Consider the following 18,454-nt stretch of genomic DNA (forward strand, 5'->3'; position numbering starts at 1 on the left):
GAATATAAGAAATGATTATTTTGCCGCTGCGGTTTCCCTCCCCTTACCAAGAACATAAGAAATTAACTCTCCAAATCCCAGAATAACAGCTTTATGCCGCAAATTAGTCGACTAAATTTTTTTTCTGATTCGGATTTGGCCTTTTCCTCTCACCACCTCCTCAAACCCGGGGCCCCAAATCATCTGCGTCTTCTTGACCCCACCCCCACCGAAGTAGGGTGACTTGGGTCCCCAGCGCCAGCCTCCTCCTCGGGAAAGTGAGCAGGAAGAAGAGACGCACTCGGGTGATCTCACCCTTTGGGACTGGGCGTTTTTCCGGCCGGGGCGCGCAGCATCCCAGCCAGACTGCAGCGATACCCCCCGCCCCGCCCTTCTCCGCAGTCCTGGAAGAGCTCCCAGGGCGGAGGGGTGCAGTGCAGACGACTGTCCGCAGGGAGGGCGGTGGCGGGGCGCAAGCTGCGGGGAGGGAGGTGAGGCGGGAGCGTCTCTGTCGGCCAGGGCGTAGGCAGTGACCTCACTGCACCATCACCCCTCACCCCTTGCGCGCGCCCCGTTTCCCCATCCTCCCGCGGCCCGCCCCTCGCTCACCTCTTCCCCCGCATCGCCGCTTCGGCTCCTTCCGGGATCGCTCGGCCCTTTCCGCCGGGCGGCCGGGCGGCGAGCCGGCGGGAGCGCCGCCCCCTTTGCTCCGCCAGCGCGCTCCCCCGCCCCTCGCGCAGCGCCGGGGCGCTTCCCCCTGCGCTCGCGCCCGCCCGCCGCGGGAGCGCGCGTAGCCGCCTATAAAAGAGGCGGGGCGCGCGCGTCGCCGCCACTACCCGCTGCGGAGTGAACGGCGCGGAGCGGAGGCCGCGGAGGCTCCTCGGTCTTTCAGCACCCCTCGGCTCGACGCACCCACGCCCCTCACCCCACGAGAGCCGGTGAGAGGGGCAGTCGGGAGCTCCGGGAGGGAGCGGGACCCCGGGCAGCCGACCCCCGGGTGGGAGCTGGGCAGCCCTTAAGGCGGGGCGGGGCCGGCGCGCGGACAGGTAAGTCGGGCGGGCCGCGGCGCTGCCTCCATTCGGCTGAGGTGCCGGGGGAGTCGCTGCCGCCGCTCTTGTGGCGCGTGGGCTGCGGAGGAGCAGCCGGGCAGACGCTCGGCGCCGCCGCTGGAATGTCACTGACGGGGGGAGGGGGCGCGAGGCCGCCGGGTCCCTCCCCGCCACCCCCAAGCCTGGCTGCGGCGCGGCCCTGCCCTGCCCCATCCGGTTGCGGCAGGTGGGTGGGGGCTCCCTCGTCGGGATCTTAGCCAGCCGCTTCCCTGCAGAACGCTCCCCGCACCGCCCCCAGTCCCTTCCCTCGGCCGGGAGCGACTTCTGCAGCTCGTTCTTCCGAATCGCACCAGCAATGCCGGCCAGCCGTGGAGGGAGGAAAAGCCCGGGGAGCCCGAGCATAGCGTAAACGGCTCTCTGACCTTAATTTCATCCTGCATGGCGAATCTCTGCCGTCTCTTTGAACGCAGAAGGGTCTGAGACTGGCCGTCTCCTTTTCTTTCCTTGTAATAAACATTTTTCTTTCTTCCCAGTTGTGATTTGCTTGTAAATAATAGGTAGATGCGGTGCTTGTATGGTATGAGGTTCAAATCAAATAACTTAATAGCTTGGAGTTCGTGTGTGTGTGTGTGTTTCCTGGAACTGGGTCTTTCGAGTCGAGATACAGTGTCAAAAATTCTACCATACCAGTATTGAATGATAGGACAGTCTTTTGTTTGAAAGCTATCCCTGAGAATTTTATTAGACGCTTCCCATAGAACATCGCTTTAAAAAGTCTCTTTCATGTACTGGAGTAAAATATATTTTAAATGAGCGCCTTGTTAAAGTTAAGAGTTGAATATGTTTTAAATAAAAAGCCTGAATAGCTCAGAAAGCTGGGTTGAGATGATGCTTGAACTGTTACAACATCTAATCAGATCTCTTTTATATAATAGATCCTAAAATATTTAAGCCCTTTGTTCTGTCTTCATCATGGTATTTTAGAAAAACTTAACCATCATGGCTGTTCGGGAATAACAGGAGAGAGGCCATATGAAGTATTTTCATAATGTGTTGAGAAATTGCGTCGTCATAGCAATTGGCCTTAAGTAAAACAGAATGTATCAAAGATGGAAGGGTGGGGGTGTCTTGGAGCCAGGAAACAGAAAATCTTTGGGAATAGCAGCAGGAACACTCAGCTGTATGAAGCCATTGAGCCAAGGTTCCGACTCCTTAACTAGTCATTTATTTTCCCTTTCATTGCAGCTAGCTAATGTCTTAGATTTTGAAAGGTCAAATTGAAGTCAAAGTTTAATATGTGCTACGGGGGGAAAGAAGTGCTGCAGTAAGGGCTTCTGTGCAGGAAATTAGCAGTAAACCTTTTTCAGTATCTGGGCCAATAATTACTCAAAGGGAGCCTCAAAGTGTGTTAACTGGTATCCAGGGACCTAGATGGAGAAACTGGAAAAGAGGATTTGCTTCATCCTGGACAAGTGTGAAGCAGTTCTTATGGCAAACCATCAGCCTAGTAACTGATTCTCTGATCTGCTTTGGTCTTGGCAGTGTGTTTTATAGCCATCTATTAATTGGAGAAATTGGATATGTCATAGGCTACAGTGTAAGCCTGTCAAGCAATCTGATGAAGAAGTGGACATGGGGAGAGCCGTTTTAAGTATGTCTTTTGGTTCCCTGGGTTAGAGTTTTTTCTGCTTTTTCTTACCTGCCTTCATCCAGAGTGGGGGGTGAACTGCACATCCTGAAAAGTGGATCTCAGGAATAGTCCCCCATGTCCTGTCACTGCGGAATCTACACTAAGAATGGACAATGTGTTCAAGGCTGGCCTGCCTTTGTAATCAGTACTCCGTGGGCTATGCAAGGATCCTGCTAGTTAGGCACTCAGGTCTGTTGCAGCATTATCAGCTGCGGCTGTACTGTAGAATGCAACGCCCTAGTGGCAAATGCTGACTCCAGGAATGCGGAGGAGGAGGAGGACCGCATAGTTCATCACTTGGGGCCACTTGACTGGAGCAGCTGTGCTGTGAACCATCACCTCTCTTCCACCTTTTTTGCATATTCCTCTTGTACCAGTTTTGAACAGGAAATAGTATTTTGTGAAGTAAGTGTACTGGCAAACTAGGCCTAAGTCAGATCTTTGTGGCTTGAGTTCTACTTTGTGATAATTTCGTGAAGTCATGCTCTTTTATTGCTGAATGGAAGGGGATTTAGGAATCATCTTGGCCGGGCGCGGTGGCTCAAGCCTGTAATCCCAGCACTTTGGGAGGCCGAGACGGGCGGATCACGAGGTCAGGAGATCGAGACCATCCTGGCTAACACGGTGAAATCCCGTCTCTACTAAAAAATACAAAAAACTAGCCGGGCGAGGTGGTGGGCCCAGCTACTTGGGAGGCTGAGGCAGGAGAATGGCGTGAACCCGGGAGGCGGAGCTTGTAGTGAGCTGAGATCCAGCCACTACACCCCAGTCTGGGCGACAGAGCGAGACTCCGTCTCAAAAAAAAAAAAAAAAAAAAAAAAGAATCATCTTGTCCTGGGATCCTCAGGAGGAGGGCATGTTTAGTTTGAAAAAGTATATTCAGTATTATTACTTTGACAAGTGGGGAAATTGAGGCCCAAAAGAGAGTGAGACTTGACCAGTGCAGCATATCCAGATAGTAACTGCCAAGACCTGGGAACCTTGGTTCTCTTTCCACATTTTAAATCCCTTGTGGAATTTAGACACTATACAGAATGTCAGAGAGAAGACACTGAGAAAATATCTGAAGTTGGATTTTTAATCTGTATTCGTATGTTTTTAAATATCTGTTTTCTTCATAATTTTGTTCCATTTGCCCTTAGAAGCTTGTTATCTTGCTCTTCCCCCTCCCTCTTTAGACTCCACATTCCTCCATCATGTTGTCATCGTTTCGTAAACGCAGAGTCCAGGTATTTGACCAGCATGCAGAAAACGGGTTGCCTTTTTGGTTTTGCCTGGCTTGCAGTGAAGGCATATTTGTGTCAAAGAGGTTGAATGATCCAAAGAAAGGGGGAAAAAAAACCCTGCCTGCATGATGTTTCTGTTAAACAAATTGTTTAGGATTTGTTTGGGGTTTTTTTGGTGTTAAATTATCAGAAGTATTAGTAAATTTACTTGAAAATTTTCAAAGCCTTCCTTTTTTTTTTTTTTTTTCTTTAACCTCCCTCTCTTTAAGGCATGAATATATTAATTTCTTATCACCATTCTGGTGTTTGCATGTAGTGTTTGCTGACTTTTTATTGGTGGCTACTTGGTTTTTAAGAACCAAGGGACTAAACAGATTATCCTAGATATTTGGAAAAAATAATCTGAAAATATATAGTAAAAATTGTGTTTTTAAAATTTGACAAATATTGTAAACTTGGGCTTGTTTCCTGTTCTGTTGACTTTTTCCATCACAATTTCTTTTTTTTTTTTTTTTTTTTTGAGACGGAGTCTCGCTCTGTCACCCAGGCTGGAGTGCAGTGGCCAGATCTCAGCTCACTGCAAGCTCCGCCTCCCGGGTTCACGCCATTCTCCTGCCTCAGCCTCCCGAGTAGCTGGGACTACAGGCGCCGCCACCTCGCCCAGCTAGCTTTTTGTATTTTTAGAAGAGACGGGGTTTCACCGCGTTAGCCAGAGATGGTCTCGATCTCCTGACCTCGTGATCTACCCGTCTCGGCCTCCCAAAGTGCTGGGATTACAGGCTTGAGCCACCGCGCCTGGCCCCATCACAATTTCTATAATAAAGTAGAGCTTCCCTTTTTATGTTTAAAAAACAGCTGTCAGGCCCGGTGTGGTGGCTCATGCCTGTGATCCCAGTGCTTTGGGAGGCCAAGGCGGGCGGATCATGAGATCAGGAGTTTGAGACCAGCCTGGCCAGCATAGTGAAACCCCGTCTCTACTAAAAATACAAATACATTAGCCGGGCGTGGTGGCGGGCCCCTGTAATCCCAGCTACTGGGGAAGCTGAGGCAGGAGAATCGCTTTAACCTGGGAGGTGGAGGTTGCTATCAGCCGAGATTGCACCATTGCACTCCAGCCCAGGTGACAGTGCAAGACTCCGTCTCAAAACAATAAGTAAATAAACAGCTCTTTATTTGTTTTATTTGTGTACAGTCTTTGTTTTCTAAATCGGACCTTTTTTTAAAAAAAAAAAAAATTCAGTATCTTGATATCCCAAAATAAGAAACATAAACCTTGGAAATTTCTAGTGATTATAGGTGATAAATCCAAGGCAGGCCTTTTTATAAATCAAATGAGTTATTTATTTAAATGAGGTTTATAAAAGTGGGCCACATTGTAACCATTTCCTGTTTTGAGTCATAGTAACAATAAGGAACTTAAATACCTCTCATCTGAATTTTGCAGGTTAAAAGGTAAGTAGCAGCAAGATAGTATTTGGGAAGCATTCGGAAGTAAGTTTTCTCAATATTGCTCTGCATTTCTGAATTTTGATGCAATGCAGTATGAATCTTTTGCTTTCTTAAAGCTAAGTCCCTGCTCACCTCTGCACAATTGCGCTAACAAGTTGAAATGAATTAATCAGTTTGAAGGCTGACATGCTGATCCACAATCCTGATTGGAATGTGGTTTAAGCAAAAATACTTGTTTTTATTTATGGTGTTCAGTCATCCTTTATGTATTATTGACCTCTCTGCTTACCATCAAATCTGCCACTAAAATCTGCAGCTAAGCTGGTTTTGAGTTAATTTTGTTTGACCTGAGAATCAACTGGTAAACAATTTTATGAGTGCCAATCAATTCTTTGGTGGTTTGTTCTTAGGGAAACCCTTCCACATCCATGGATATAGTTCTCTTGCTTTGCAAATCTAAAATTTAGTAATAGGCTGGCATCCTAAGCCACAGAAAAAAGACATTGTTGGTTCTGCACATTTGAGTTCTGACTAAGCAACCAAAACAACTGATGAATGATTTCTGTGACCTTTTGCTTTGGGTGATGATTATGAATTTTTCCATAACCAAATGACCGTTCATCCTGTTAGTCCTTAAAAATCCCTTTCTTGCAAAACTGTATGTCTGGTGGTGTCCTGCCTGAGAATCAGAATTCATTTTGTAGTATTCCAAGTGCGTCTTACATCCAGTACATTCAGCTTGCTGAAAGAATGGCAATCCCAATGCTTTGTTTTTAATAGAGACTCCTTTCAGCCTCGCTATGATTTTCTTCTCTCTTTTGGGATTCCATAGAGAAACTCTGCTGAAGTCTTCTACTAAGGTCTGCGTGAGGGCATCCTAAACCACTCACTGCAGGTGCCAGGTTTGCAGAGTCCAAAGCATTTGACCTTTGGTTCGAAAATGTTTGTATCTGCAGTCTTTTGTATTGCTTAACGCAGTGTGATTCCCACCCACTGCCTCTGCCTATACAAGGGCATATAGCTATATGTCCCATAAATACCCCTCAATTTTTTATACCCCCAAATTTTATGCCCCCAACTACCCCCAAATTTTTATTTGAGAAGTGAAAATTCCCCAAATACCAAGAACTGCCTGAAACAGCTGTCTCGGCATTCATCAAGAAGACAAAGATATTCAGGTCTAATCTCTTTTGTAGGAATCCATTTTCATTTGATACTGTGTGTAAGTTTGTGTTTAATATGGATCATTCTGAAACATGCTGTATCTTTGGATTAAATTAGAAATTTCTAACCAAGATTCATATCTTTAGACCCCACTCTTCTGAGATCTGGCAGTATTGTAAGAATGCTGACAAGTTCATTTTATTTATTACAATAGAGGACATGGTTGTAATTCCTGTTTTATCCCCCTGAGATTCGCATTACTTGCTGCATGATGCAGCCAACGTTTGCTGCATTGCAGCATTTATAGCCTACGTCTTCAGTCTTCTCTAATAATATTTTGCAAATATATACCTTTTTTTTTAAAGTTACCTTAAATGGGAAGTTGTCCTTAAACATATAGAGAATATACTTAGCACTTCATTTCCCCTCCTTCAGTCTCCATGTGAACGGACTTGATTGGCAAAATCAAAGACAGCCGGCTCCTTTGAGATAAGCAGTCAGTTGATTGCATTCCTAGGAAGTCGTCTCTGTTGTGGTTTTTAGGCAGTTAGTGGAACTGATAGATAGGCTAGTAAGATTGGAGTTTGTTTTTTAATGGCACGTTTCCCAGATTTTTCCTTTCTGGCGCTCTCAAAAGGCGTTAATCTCATATGGCTGGGAACAGCCTGGAACATTCTCTGTGAAGTCGGCCTTATCAGTCTGCTGCATATGCCAGGGAATGGGTGGGGTGCTTGCAGCATGCAGCCTCAGTTGTGGAAGGAATGTGGCACGCCCAGGCAGAGTTGACATTTCAGTAACTCTGACAGTTTCCGGTAAGAGGTTGTGGCACCTTTGGATGGCAGGGATTCTTAATGATATTTATGAGAATTTTTCTGTGTTTAATGTAGTCTGCAGAAATGACCCTTTTAGGAGCAAAAAGAAACTGGAACTCGTGTAGATAAACAAGAGACAGCTCCCTATCAGGTTAAGAGGGGAGAAACTCTTACCCATAATCTTTTTTGGTGTCTCCTGTAATTGCACAAGTGAAAATACTGAATGCTGACTGCAGTGGGAGCACGTTGGTGACTTTCAGATACCCAGCTCCCCAGAGACAGCCTGTTGTGGCTTGGCAGACCTCCCACCTACTGACGTCAGCTGATCTACTGCAGGAAAGAAAAGTCCATTATTGCCTGACCAAAGCACTTGGTATAGAATTGACTTGTTCTACTTCACTGGGGTGACAAAGAGGGCCTTTTAGGTTGGTTAATTTCAGCAGGGCCTTGCTGAACTGTCTCTCTGGATTGGTAGGATCAAATCAGCAAGCTGGGCCCAAGCAGGGGGACTTGCTCAGGTGGAACCTTTGCAATATTGTGATGGAGATTTTCTTCTCATCATAAAGGATGCTCCCAAATGTGATTTCTTAATTTCCGTAGCAGGTAAAGAATTTTAGAAATGCAGTGACTCCTGTGATAGGAGGCAGAACAGCACCATACACTTGAATCCTGGAGACTTCATCTCTTTCAGGAGCTCGTGTACAGTGTCGTTATTGTTCCATGTGTAACTATACCTTCCCTGGAAAATTTCTTTACAAGAATATTTTGTAAGCAAACAAATTAGACGCATAATTTCTCAATGTTTTTCCATCTTAACTGTTTCCTGAGGGTTGAGAACAAAGGAGATATATAAATAAATGAGTCTAACCCTAATTGTTTACTAATACTCAGTCTTAAATAATTTTTACTTTTATTTTATTTTATTTTATTTTATTTATTTATTTATTTATTTATTTATTTTTTTTTTTTTTTTTGGTGACGGAGTCTCGCTCTGTCGCCCAGGCTGGAGTGCAGTGGCCGGATCTCAGCTCACTGCAAGCTCCGCTTCCCGGGCTCACGCCATTCTCCTGCCTCAGCCTCCCGAGTAGCTGGGACTACAGGCGCCCGCCACCTCGCCCGGCTAGTTTTTTGTAATTTTTTTTTTTTTTTTTTTTTTTTTTTTTTTTTTGAGACGGAGTCTCGTTCTGTCGCCCAGGCTGGAGTACAGTGGCCGGATCTCAGCTCACTGCAAGCTCTGCCTCCCAGGTTTACGCCATTCTCCTGCCTCAGCCTCCCGAGTAGCTGGGACTTCAGGCGCCCGCCACCTCGCCCGGCTAGTTTTTTGTATTTTTTAGTAGAGACGGGGTTTCACCGTGTTAGCCAGGATGGTCTCGATCTCCTGACCTCGTGATCCGCCCGTCTCGGCCTCCCAAAGTGCTGGGATTACAGGCTTGAGCCACCGCGCCCAGCCTTTTGTAGTTTTTAGTAGAGACAGGGTTTCACCGTGTTAGCCAGGATGGTCTTGATCTCCTGACCTTGTGATCCGCCCGTCTCGGCCTCCCAAAGTGCTGGGATTACAGGCTTGAGCCACCGCGCCCGGCCTATTTTATTTTATTTTTTGAGACGGACTCTTGCTTTTTCATCGCCCAGGCTAGAGTGCAGTGGCGCGATCTCGGCTCACTGCAACCTCCGCCTCCTGGGTTCAAGCGATTCTCCTGCCTCAGCCTCCCAGGTAGCTGGTACTACAGGTGTGCGCCACTATACTGGGCTAATTTTTGTATTTTTAGTAGAGATGGGGTTCCAGGCTGGTCTCGTGTTGCTCAGGCTGGTCTCGAACTCCTGAACTCAGGCAATCCACCCCCTTCGGCCTCCCAAAGTGGTAGGATTACAGGTGTGAGCCATGGCACCCACTTTTTTTTTTTTTTTTTTTTTGACACGGAGTCTAGCTCTGTCACCCAGACTGGAGTGCAGGGGCTTGATCTCGGCTCACTGCAAACTCCGCCTCCCAGGCTGAAGCAATTCTCCAGCTCCAGTCTCCTGAGTAGATGGGACTACAAGCATGTGTCACCACACCCAGCTAATTTTGGTATTTTTAGTAGAGACAGAATTTTACCATGTTGGCCAGGCTGGTCTCAAACCCCTGACCTCAGGTGATCTGCCCTCCTCGGCCTCCCAAAGTATTGGGATTACAGGTGTAAGCCATCACGTCTGCTTCACTGTTTTTTCACTCCAGAGTGGGGATATGAAAAGGAACTAATAAAGAGGGAGTGAAGGCCAGGCGCTGTGGCTCACGTCTGTAATCCCAGCACTTTGGGAGGCCGAGGCAGGTGGATCGCCTGAGGTCAGTTCGAGACCAGTCTGGCCAATATGGTGAAACCCAGTCTCTACAAAAGTACAAAAATTAGTCAGGCATGGTGGCAGGTGCCTGTAATCCCAACTACTTGGGAGACTGAGGTGGGAGAATCACTTGAACCTGGGAGGCGGATGTTGCTGTGAGCCCAGCTAGCATCACTGCATTCCAGCCTGGGCGACAGAGTAAGACTCCATCTCAAAAAAAAAAAAAAAAGGGGGGGTAGTGAAAGGAACTAATAAATAACCAAATAGCCATCAATAAATAATATGTCGGCCAAGCGTGGTGACTCACTCCTGTAATCCCAGCCCTTTGGGAGGCCGAGGCGGGTGGACCACAAAGTCAAGACATCAAGATCGTCCTGGCCAACATAGTGAAAGCCTGTCTCTACTAAAAAGAAAAGACACACAAAAATTAGCTGAGCATGGTGGTGTGTAATTGTAGTCCCAGCTACTCGGGAGACTGAGGCAGGATAATCGCTTGACCCTGGAGGTGGAGATTGCAGTGAGCTGAGATCGCGCCATTGCACTCCAGCCTGGCGACAGAGTGAAACTCCATCTCAAAAAAAAAAAAAAAAAAAAAAAAAAAGGCCGGGCAGGGTGGCTCACGCCTGTAATCCCAACTCTTTGGGAGGCCAAGGTGGGCGGATCACAAGGTCAAGAGATTGAGACCATCCTGGCTAAAACGGTGAAACCCCGTCTCTACTAAAAATACAAAAAATTAGCCAGGCGAGGTGGAAAAAAAGAGTATGTCAACTCTAATCATGTTAAGAATCACTGGTTCTAGTGTGCCATATTCTGGGAATGGAGGATCCCAGGTCACCCTGGGCTTTGCAGCTTGCTTGCTAGATTACCTGTCTCCCGACTACTTAATTATAAAACAATGGAAGTTTATTTCCAAGCTCTAAATATAATTGGATCTGTAATATGTGCGAAGTCCTGAGTTCTGCGCCCAAACAGTAGGAGTAAAATATGATCTTCTTTATTGTTCCTTAAAGAACTTATGAATGTGGTAGGGAGAACACAATAATTTCATGGCAGAATGTGGCAGTGTTGTAAGATGAATGATAGGGGTGGGTGGTCAGGGAGTGGAGACTTCTGATTCAGAAAGACTTCATAGAGGACGAGGCATTTGCTTTGGACTCTGAGAGATCTATATGATTTGTTTTTTATGTATTTTATTTTTTTGACAGGCTGGAGTGCAGTGGCGCGATCTTGGCTCATCACAACCTCCGCCTCCCGAGTTCAAGTGATTCTTCTGCCTCAGCCCCAAGTAGCTGGGACTACAGGCGCATGCTACCACACCTGGCTAATTTTTGTATTTTTAGTAGAGATGTGGTTTCACCATGTTGGCCAGGCTGGTCTCAAGCTCCTGACCTCGTGATCCACCTGCCTCGACTTCCCAAAGTGCTGGGATTACAGGCGTGAGCCACCGCGCCCAGCCGAGATCTGTATGATACTAGATGGTAGGGTTGGGAGTGGGAGAGAAGAGCGCACTCCTGAGAAAGGGAACTTTTTGAGCTTTCAAATGGACCCTGTCCAGGGCCTGTAATTGGGATTGGTGAGGGAGTTTGATGTGAGATACAGCTGGAGGAGACAACTGGAAGGTGACTGAGTGAAGTCATGTTTACCTTCTAGTAAGTATGATGATAGTGATGCTTGTCAGGATCCTCATCAGAAATCAGCCTTCTCCAAAATAGGCTGACAGACTTAGGGCAGCAGTGTAAACTAGAACTGCCTGTTGTCATTAAATATTATTACAGAAACGCTCTGAGCAGACATTAAGCTTTTCAAGGTCACCCCCAGTTTTTGGTTTTAAAGACTTGACGTCTGTTTTAAGAGTAGAAAATAGGCCAGTGCAGTGGCTCACAGCTGTAATCTCAGCACTTTGGGAGACTGAGGCGGGTGGATCACTTGAGTCCAGGAGTTTGAGACTAGCCTGGGCAACATGGTGTAACCTCGTTTGTACAAAAAATATAAAAATTATCCAGGCGTGGTGGCACCCGCCTGTAGTCCTAGCTACTTAGGAGGCTGAGATGGGAGGATCACTGGAGCCCAAGAGGCAAGGTTGTACTGAGCCAAGATTGTATCACTGCACTCCAGCCTGGGCAACAGAGTGAGACCCTGCCTGAAAAACAAACAAAAAATAAAAACCAGCCACTTTCTCAGAGTATACTGCCATGTGGTCAATCCAAGATTGGTAATTCCGATTTAGTCATTAGGTTGACACCTAGTTGTGTAGCTTTAGTCAGCACATTCTTTATTTGCCATTCTTGTCATGAATCTAGCACTTAACTGGATAGAATTCCAATTTTACAATATGGGAACTGAAAGATTCGTTATGGAGCGCTCTCCCTCCCCCTTGTCTGCACAGCAGCTGCAACACTCAGCATGGACTTGATCATTTATTCAACCAACATTTCTTTTTTTTTTGAGACAGGGTCTCATTCTGTCACCCATGCTGGAGTGCAGTGGTGCGACTACAGCACCTGCCAGCATGCCTGGATAATTTTTTTTTTTTTAAGAGCCAGGGTTTAGCCATATTACCTAGGCTGTTCTTGAATTTCTGGGCTCAAGCAGTCTGTCCACCTCAGCCTCCCAAAGTGCTGGGATTGCAGATGTGAACCATGGCACCGGCCTATTTAACCAACATTTCTTTTTTTTTTTTTTTTTTTTTGGCGGAGTTTCGCTCTGTCGCTCAGGCTGGAGTGCAGTGGCTGGATCTCAGCTCACTGCAAGCTCTGCCTCCCGGGTTTACGCCATTCTCCTGCCTCAGCCTCCCAAGTAGCTGGGACTACAGGCACCCGCCACCTCGCCCGGCTAGTTTTTTGTATTTTTTAGTAGAGACGGGGTTTCACCGTGTTAGCCAGGATGGTCTCGATCTCCTGACCTCGTGATCCGCCCGTCTCGGCCTCCCAAAGTGCTGGGATTACAGGCTTGAGCCACCGCGCCCGGCCACCAACATTTCTTAATGACCTCTGTATGCTAGAAATCAGGGATACAGGGCCGGACGTGGTGGCTTACACCTATAATCTTAGCACTTTGGAAGACCGAGGCGGGAGGATCATTTGAGCCCAGGAGTTCAAGACCATTCTAGGCAACATAGCAAAACCTTGTCTCTACAAAAAAAATTGAAAAATTAGCCAGTCATGGCTGTGTGTGGTGGCTCACGCCTGTAATCCCAGTACTTTGGGAGGCCAGGGCGGGTGGATCACGAGGTCAGGAGTTCGAGACCAGCCTGGCCAACATGATGAAATCCTATCTCTACTAAAAATACAAAAATTAGCCAGTCACCATGATGGGCGCCTTTAATCCCAGCTACTTGGGAAACTGAAGCAGGAGAACTGCTTGAACCTGGGAGGCGGAGGTTGCAATGAGCCAAGATCGTGCCACTGCACTCTAACCTGGGTGACAGAGCAAGAGTCCGTCTCAAAAAAAAAAATTAACCAGTTATAGTGGTGTGCACCCATAGTAGCAGCTACTTGGGAGGCTGAAGTGGAAGGATCACTTGAACTGGGGAGGTTGAGGTTGCAGTGACCCATGATTGCACTCCATCCTGGGCAGCAAAATAAGGCCCTGTCTCAAAAATAAATAAATAAATAAAAATCAGGGATACAAAGATTAGGTTGCTCGGTGTAATCATGCCTTAGGTTATATGTACAAGTGCTTTGCAAATCTAAAGAGAAAAGTGATTACATCTGAGAAGGAGGGAAGGCAGGAACATTGGTTACGGTTTAGTAAAGGGTCAGGATCCTGCAGTTTACCCATTTCAGCTGGGTGTTGAGATATAAATAAATAAGCGCTCTCTAGGCAGTGAAGAGTCATAGGATATTCTAGACAAAGGAAGCATGTGCACATGCTTGGAGTTTTAAAGGGAATTACCCATTTTGGAGCAGAAAGAATACTTCTGTCCGCCACAAGGGTAGGGGGCGTAGGTGAGAGATAATACCAGGCAGGCGTGTTGGGCCAGATTGTGAAGGTCCTGCTCAAGAGGTGAGTTCTTTCCTCTGTCAGAAGGAAGCCATAGGTTGGGCGCGGTGGCTCACGCCTGTAATCCCAGCCCTTTAGGAGGCCGAGGTGGGCAGATCACGAGGTCATGAGATCGAGACCATCCTGGCCAACGTGGTGAAACCCCATCTCTACTAAAAATACAAAAATTAGCCAGGTGTGGTGGTGCGGGCCTGTAGTCCCAGCTACTCGGGAGGCTGAGGCAGGAGAATTATTTGAATCCTGAAGGCAGAGGGCAGTGAGCTGAGATCACGCCATTGTACTCCAGCCTGGTGACTGAGTGAGATGCCGCCTCAAACAAAAAAAAAAAGGAGCCATAAAAGGTTTGGGAGTGACATGGCGAAGAATGTTTCCTTTTATAGTATAAAAAATTTTGGACTGTGGAAAAACAATAATACAACAAAAATATACGGTTGATATGTGGAGAATAATTTATTTTTATTTATTTATTTTTTTTGAGATGGAGTCTCACTCTGTCACCCAGGCTGGAGTGCAGTGGCGCGATCTCCACTCACTGCAAGCTCTGCCTCCCAGGTTCATGCCGTTCTCCTGCCTCAGCCTGCCGTGTAGCTGGGACTACAGGTGCCCGCCACCAAGCCCGGCTAATTTTTTGTGTTTTTCGTAGAGACGGGGTTTCACCGTGTTAGCCAGGATGGTTTTGATCTCCTGACCCTGTGAATCGGCCGTCTCGGCCTCCTAAAGTGCTGGGATTACAGGCATGAGCCACCACGCCCGGCCGAGAATAATTTAAAGGAATGGTGATATGACTAAAATCAGCTCATCTACGCTTCTCCAGGAAGACGGTCTCTTAGAAAGGCAGTCTTCAGAGCTGATCAGGCACAGACAGTGACTTCCTACCACCAGTGAGAACTGCTTGAATCCCTGCAGAGCTGGGGCACTAGCTGGAAACTCTGACCTCAGGCATCTCCTGTTGTTTACCTGCTAGGTGGATATGGGGCAGCACTCTTGACAGGTTTCATTCCTAACTCTTAGCCTACTCACCCTTTTATTTCTGTCTTGGGATAGGCAACAGGATAAAGGAAAGAACTCCCAGATGTTTCCAGGGTAACACAATTTTATACCTTTTATACATTGTAGAACAATAGCTGGAAGGGACCAGCAGGCTTATCTGTTCTGCTTCCTTACTGAACCCGGACACCTCTCTATAGACTGTAATTTTAAAGTTCGAAGAGACTTGAGACCATGTCATTTTTCCTGACATTTTTAGTCACTGTAGGAAATTGAGGCATGGAGAGGGAAGGTGGCTAGTGTGAGGTCACATGTTACTGACAAATTCGGAAGCTTTTTGGCATTAATCTATATTTCCTTCTGTGTTCCTTAATTAGTTAGAGGATAAAATGGCATATTCTTTGTTTTCGGTTTTTGTTTTGTTTTGTTACCCAGCCCAGAGTGCAGTGGTGCAATGATGGCTCACTGCAGTCTTGAACTCCTGGGCTCAGGGGATCCTCCTGCCTTAGCCTCCTGAGTAGCTGGTACCATAGGCACACACCACCATGCCCAGCTATTTTTTTGTATTTTTAGTAGAGATGGTGTTTCACCTTGTTGCCCAGGCTGGTCTCGAACTCCTGGAGTCAAGCAATCTGCCACTTTGTCCTCCCAAAGTGTTGGGATTACAAGGATGAACCACCACACGCCCTGCCTGAAAGGAATTCTGAATGGACTTATCAATCATTATTTGAATACCACAGTTGCTGTTTCCTCTGAATCCTTGAATCCTTTGTAGAATTGACAGTACAAACCATAGTTCTCCCATTCATAGTTTTCACTTGGTTTCCTTGCCATGTGTGGGTTAGTCATCTTCTGAGGGTCCTATGTAGGTAGGTGTTGCAGGGGAATGGATGGCCATTTTTTTTTTTTTTTTTTTTTTTTTTTTTTTTTTTTTTTTTTTGAGGCGGAGTCTCGCTCTGTCGCCCGGACTGGAGTGCAGTGGCCCGATCTCAGCTCACTGCAAGCTCCGCCTCCCGGGTTTGCGCCATTCTCCCGCCTCAGCCTCCCGAGTAGCTGGGACTACAGGCGCCCGCCACCTCGCCCGGCTAGTTTTTGTATTTTTAGTAGAGACGGGGTTTCACTGTGTTAGCCAGGATGGTCTCGATCTCCTGACCTCGTGATCCGCCCGTCTCGGCCTCCCAAAGTGCTGGGATTACAGGCTTGAGCCACCGCGCCCGGCCCATTTTTAATAAAGGAATAGGGTCTGGGCTTCATTGTTACTAAGAAGGGGCTGTCTTCTCAATTCATTTGTCTGCTGGATTTACCTGATAATTTTTCTTTCCTTCAGAGAGGCTAATTTATTTTTATCTATTTTGGTGCCTATTGGTACTTATCTCAGGGCATTTTGTCATTTCAGAAAATGGACCCAAGTGGGGTCAAAGTGCTGGAAACAGCAGAGGACATCCAGGAGAGGCGGCAGCAGGTCCTAGACCGATACCACCGCTTCAAGGAACTCTCAACCCTTAGGCGTCAGAAGTTGGAAGATTCCTATCGATTCCAGTTCTTTCAAAGAGATGCTGAAGAGCTGGAGAAATGGATACAGGAGAAACTTCAGATTGCATCTGATGAGAATTATAAAGACCCAACCAACTTGCAGGTATGTCTGATCTCCTGAGATTCCTGCCAAAATTCAAGAGCCCAAATGTTCTTACCCAAAAATCAGACAAGGAAAGTTATTTAATTATGACCTTGAGAGATTGGACAAGAAGAAGAATATAATAAGGAAGGACAAACTCAGTTTTCCCGTATCGTATTAGTGAGGGTGAATGTGGAATCTTACAGGTATTAATTGTCTTTTCTGAATGCTTTAGACTGATGGTTCTCAAACCTCTGCCTTGATACTGCTGGTGATCTTTAAACATTTTTCAGGGAAGTTCTGGGTTAATCTCTTGGAATGAGGTTTTTGTTTTGTTTTTGTTTTTGTTTTTGTTTTTCGAGACGGAGTTTCGCTCACGTTGCCCAGGCTGGAATACACTGGTGTGATCTCAGCTCGCTGCAACCTCCATCTCCCAGGTTCAAGTGATTCTCCAGCCTCAGCCTCCCAAGTAGCTGGGATTACAGGTGCCTGCCACCGTACCCAGCTAATTTTTATATTTATAGTAGAGATAGGGTTTCGCCATGTCGGCCAGGCTGGTCTTGAACTCCTGACCTCAGGTGATCCGCCCACCTTGGCCTCCCAAAGTGCTGGGATTACAGGCATGATCCACTGCACCTGGCCTGGAATTAGTTTTTGAGAAAGGCATAATAGTGTTGTTGCTGGCAAAAATTTATAGTTATTCTGGAGTCAGATATCAAAAAAATAAATACTTATATTTTTGAGTCCCTTTCAGAGACTTGGTAACATCTTATCAAAAGCAAAGCGTGGCTCTTATGGTATGTAAATTATATATTTAAAACTTTTTTTTTTTTTTGAGACGGAGTTTTGCTCTTGCTGCCCAAGCTGGAGTGCAGTGGTGCAGTCTCAGCTCACTGCAACCTCTGCCTCCCAGATTCAAGCGATTCTCCTGCCTCAGACTCCCGAGTAGCTGAGATTGTAGGCATGTGCCACCATGCCCGGCCAATTTTTTATATCCATAGTAGAAACAGGATATAAACATTCATCATGTTGGCCAGGCTGGTCTTGAACTCCTGACCTCAGGTGATCGACCCGCCTCAGCCTCCCAAAGTGCTGGGATTATGCCTGTAAATAGGCGTGAGCCACCGTGCCCAGCCAGAACTTTTTTTGTAAAAAGGGAAAGCCTTTTTTCTTATTTTGGTGAAAGATTTTTAAAGAAAATTGTTTTGGTAGCGAGTAGAACAGTAGTTGGGCCCATGGATTTTTTAACTCTAAAAAGTTGACTACCGTAACCTATGAAGAGAATGAAGAACACTGCTTCAGGTACAATCCCTGCCTGGCAGGCCCTTCCCATCTTAGTATTTGATGAAAAAGAGGTATTGAGAAATGGAGTGTAGGCAGGGTCAAAGAGTCTGGCCTCTAAAGCAAGTGAAAGAAAGTCTCATGTGTGAGTGAATATGGATGGATTTTTCAAGAGTACACAGTGTTGAGAAAGCTGTTAGTATAGTTCTGTATTTCTAGCAGGAACCGGATGTTCACATAAAGTCTCATTTTCTGATAGCAAAAAAAAAAAAAAAAAAATGATTAATAGGATATTTTGTAGCATCTTCCACTGACAATGTTAGTTCTCAATGGTGAGTGAGGACCATTGATGGCCCTCACTGGCCAGGCTTTCAGAGGGCCAAGAGAAATGCAGTCAGAGTATTTGAGGAATTGAGCAGGTAGAGAATGGGTGAGGTGCCAAATGATGTGTCCCTGACTAGAGGGAGCAGGATTGAGGAGTGAAGGAACAGGGGGGTACAAAATGCTGATGCTGTGTGGTTGTGTCTGAGGCTCACTTCAAGGTCCACCAACAGGGAAAGCTTCAGAAGCATCAAGCCTTTGAAGCTGAAGTGCAGGCCAATTCAGGAGCCATTGTTAAGCTGGATGAAACTGGAAACCTGATGATCTCAGAAGGGCATTTTGCATCTGAAACCATACGGGTGAGTATGAGTAGCTCGTGGTGTGGCTGGTTTCATCTGGGTGGAGCATTGTAGATTCATGCATGCATGTCAGTTTGGGTTCCCAAAAAGATAGACTTTTCTAGCTTTTAAAAGAATTTATGAAGTCTCCTTAAGAAGTTACCCAAATCCTGCGTTTGTAATATGACGACATGAATATAAGCAAGGATTTGTATACTCAGTGAG

General features: G+C 46.4%; 1 protein-coding gene across 8 annotated transcripts in view; it reads left to right on the plus strand.

Annotated features, from left to right (window-relative positions):
- Positions 1-779: 779 nt before the first annotated feature.
- SPTAN1 (spectrin alpha, non-erythrocytic 1) overlaps positions 780-18,454 on the plus strand; it is an 88,853-nt gene continuing 71,178 nt past the window's right edge. For 4 of the 8 annotated variants that reach the window (XM_030920343.1, XM_030920349.1, XM_030920348.1 and 1 more), the window contains exons 1-3: positions 814-917; positions 16,071-16,310; positions 18,125-18,250. In XM_030920343.1, the coding sequence (XP_030776203.1) occupies positions 16,074-16,310; positions 18,125-18,250 (363 nt within the window). In that variant the 5' untranslated portion in view covers positions 814-917; positions 16,071-16,073. Of the gene's footprint in view, positions 918-16,070; positions 16,311-18,124; positions 18,251-18,454 lie in introns of all 8 variants that reach the window. The other 4 variants (XM_030920347.1, XM_030920344.1, XM_030920350.1 and 1 more) reach the window with 3 other exon arrangements.

The sequence above is a fragment of the Rhinopithecus roxellana genome, chromosome 16, assembly GCF_007565055.1.
Source record: "Rhinopithecus roxellana isolate Shanxi Qingling chromosome 16, ASM756505v1, whole genome shotgun sequence".
Classification (NCBI taxonomy): domain Eukaryota; kingdom Metazoa; phylum Chordata; class Mammalia; order Primates; family Cercopithecidae; genus Rhinopithecus; species Rhinopithecus roxellana.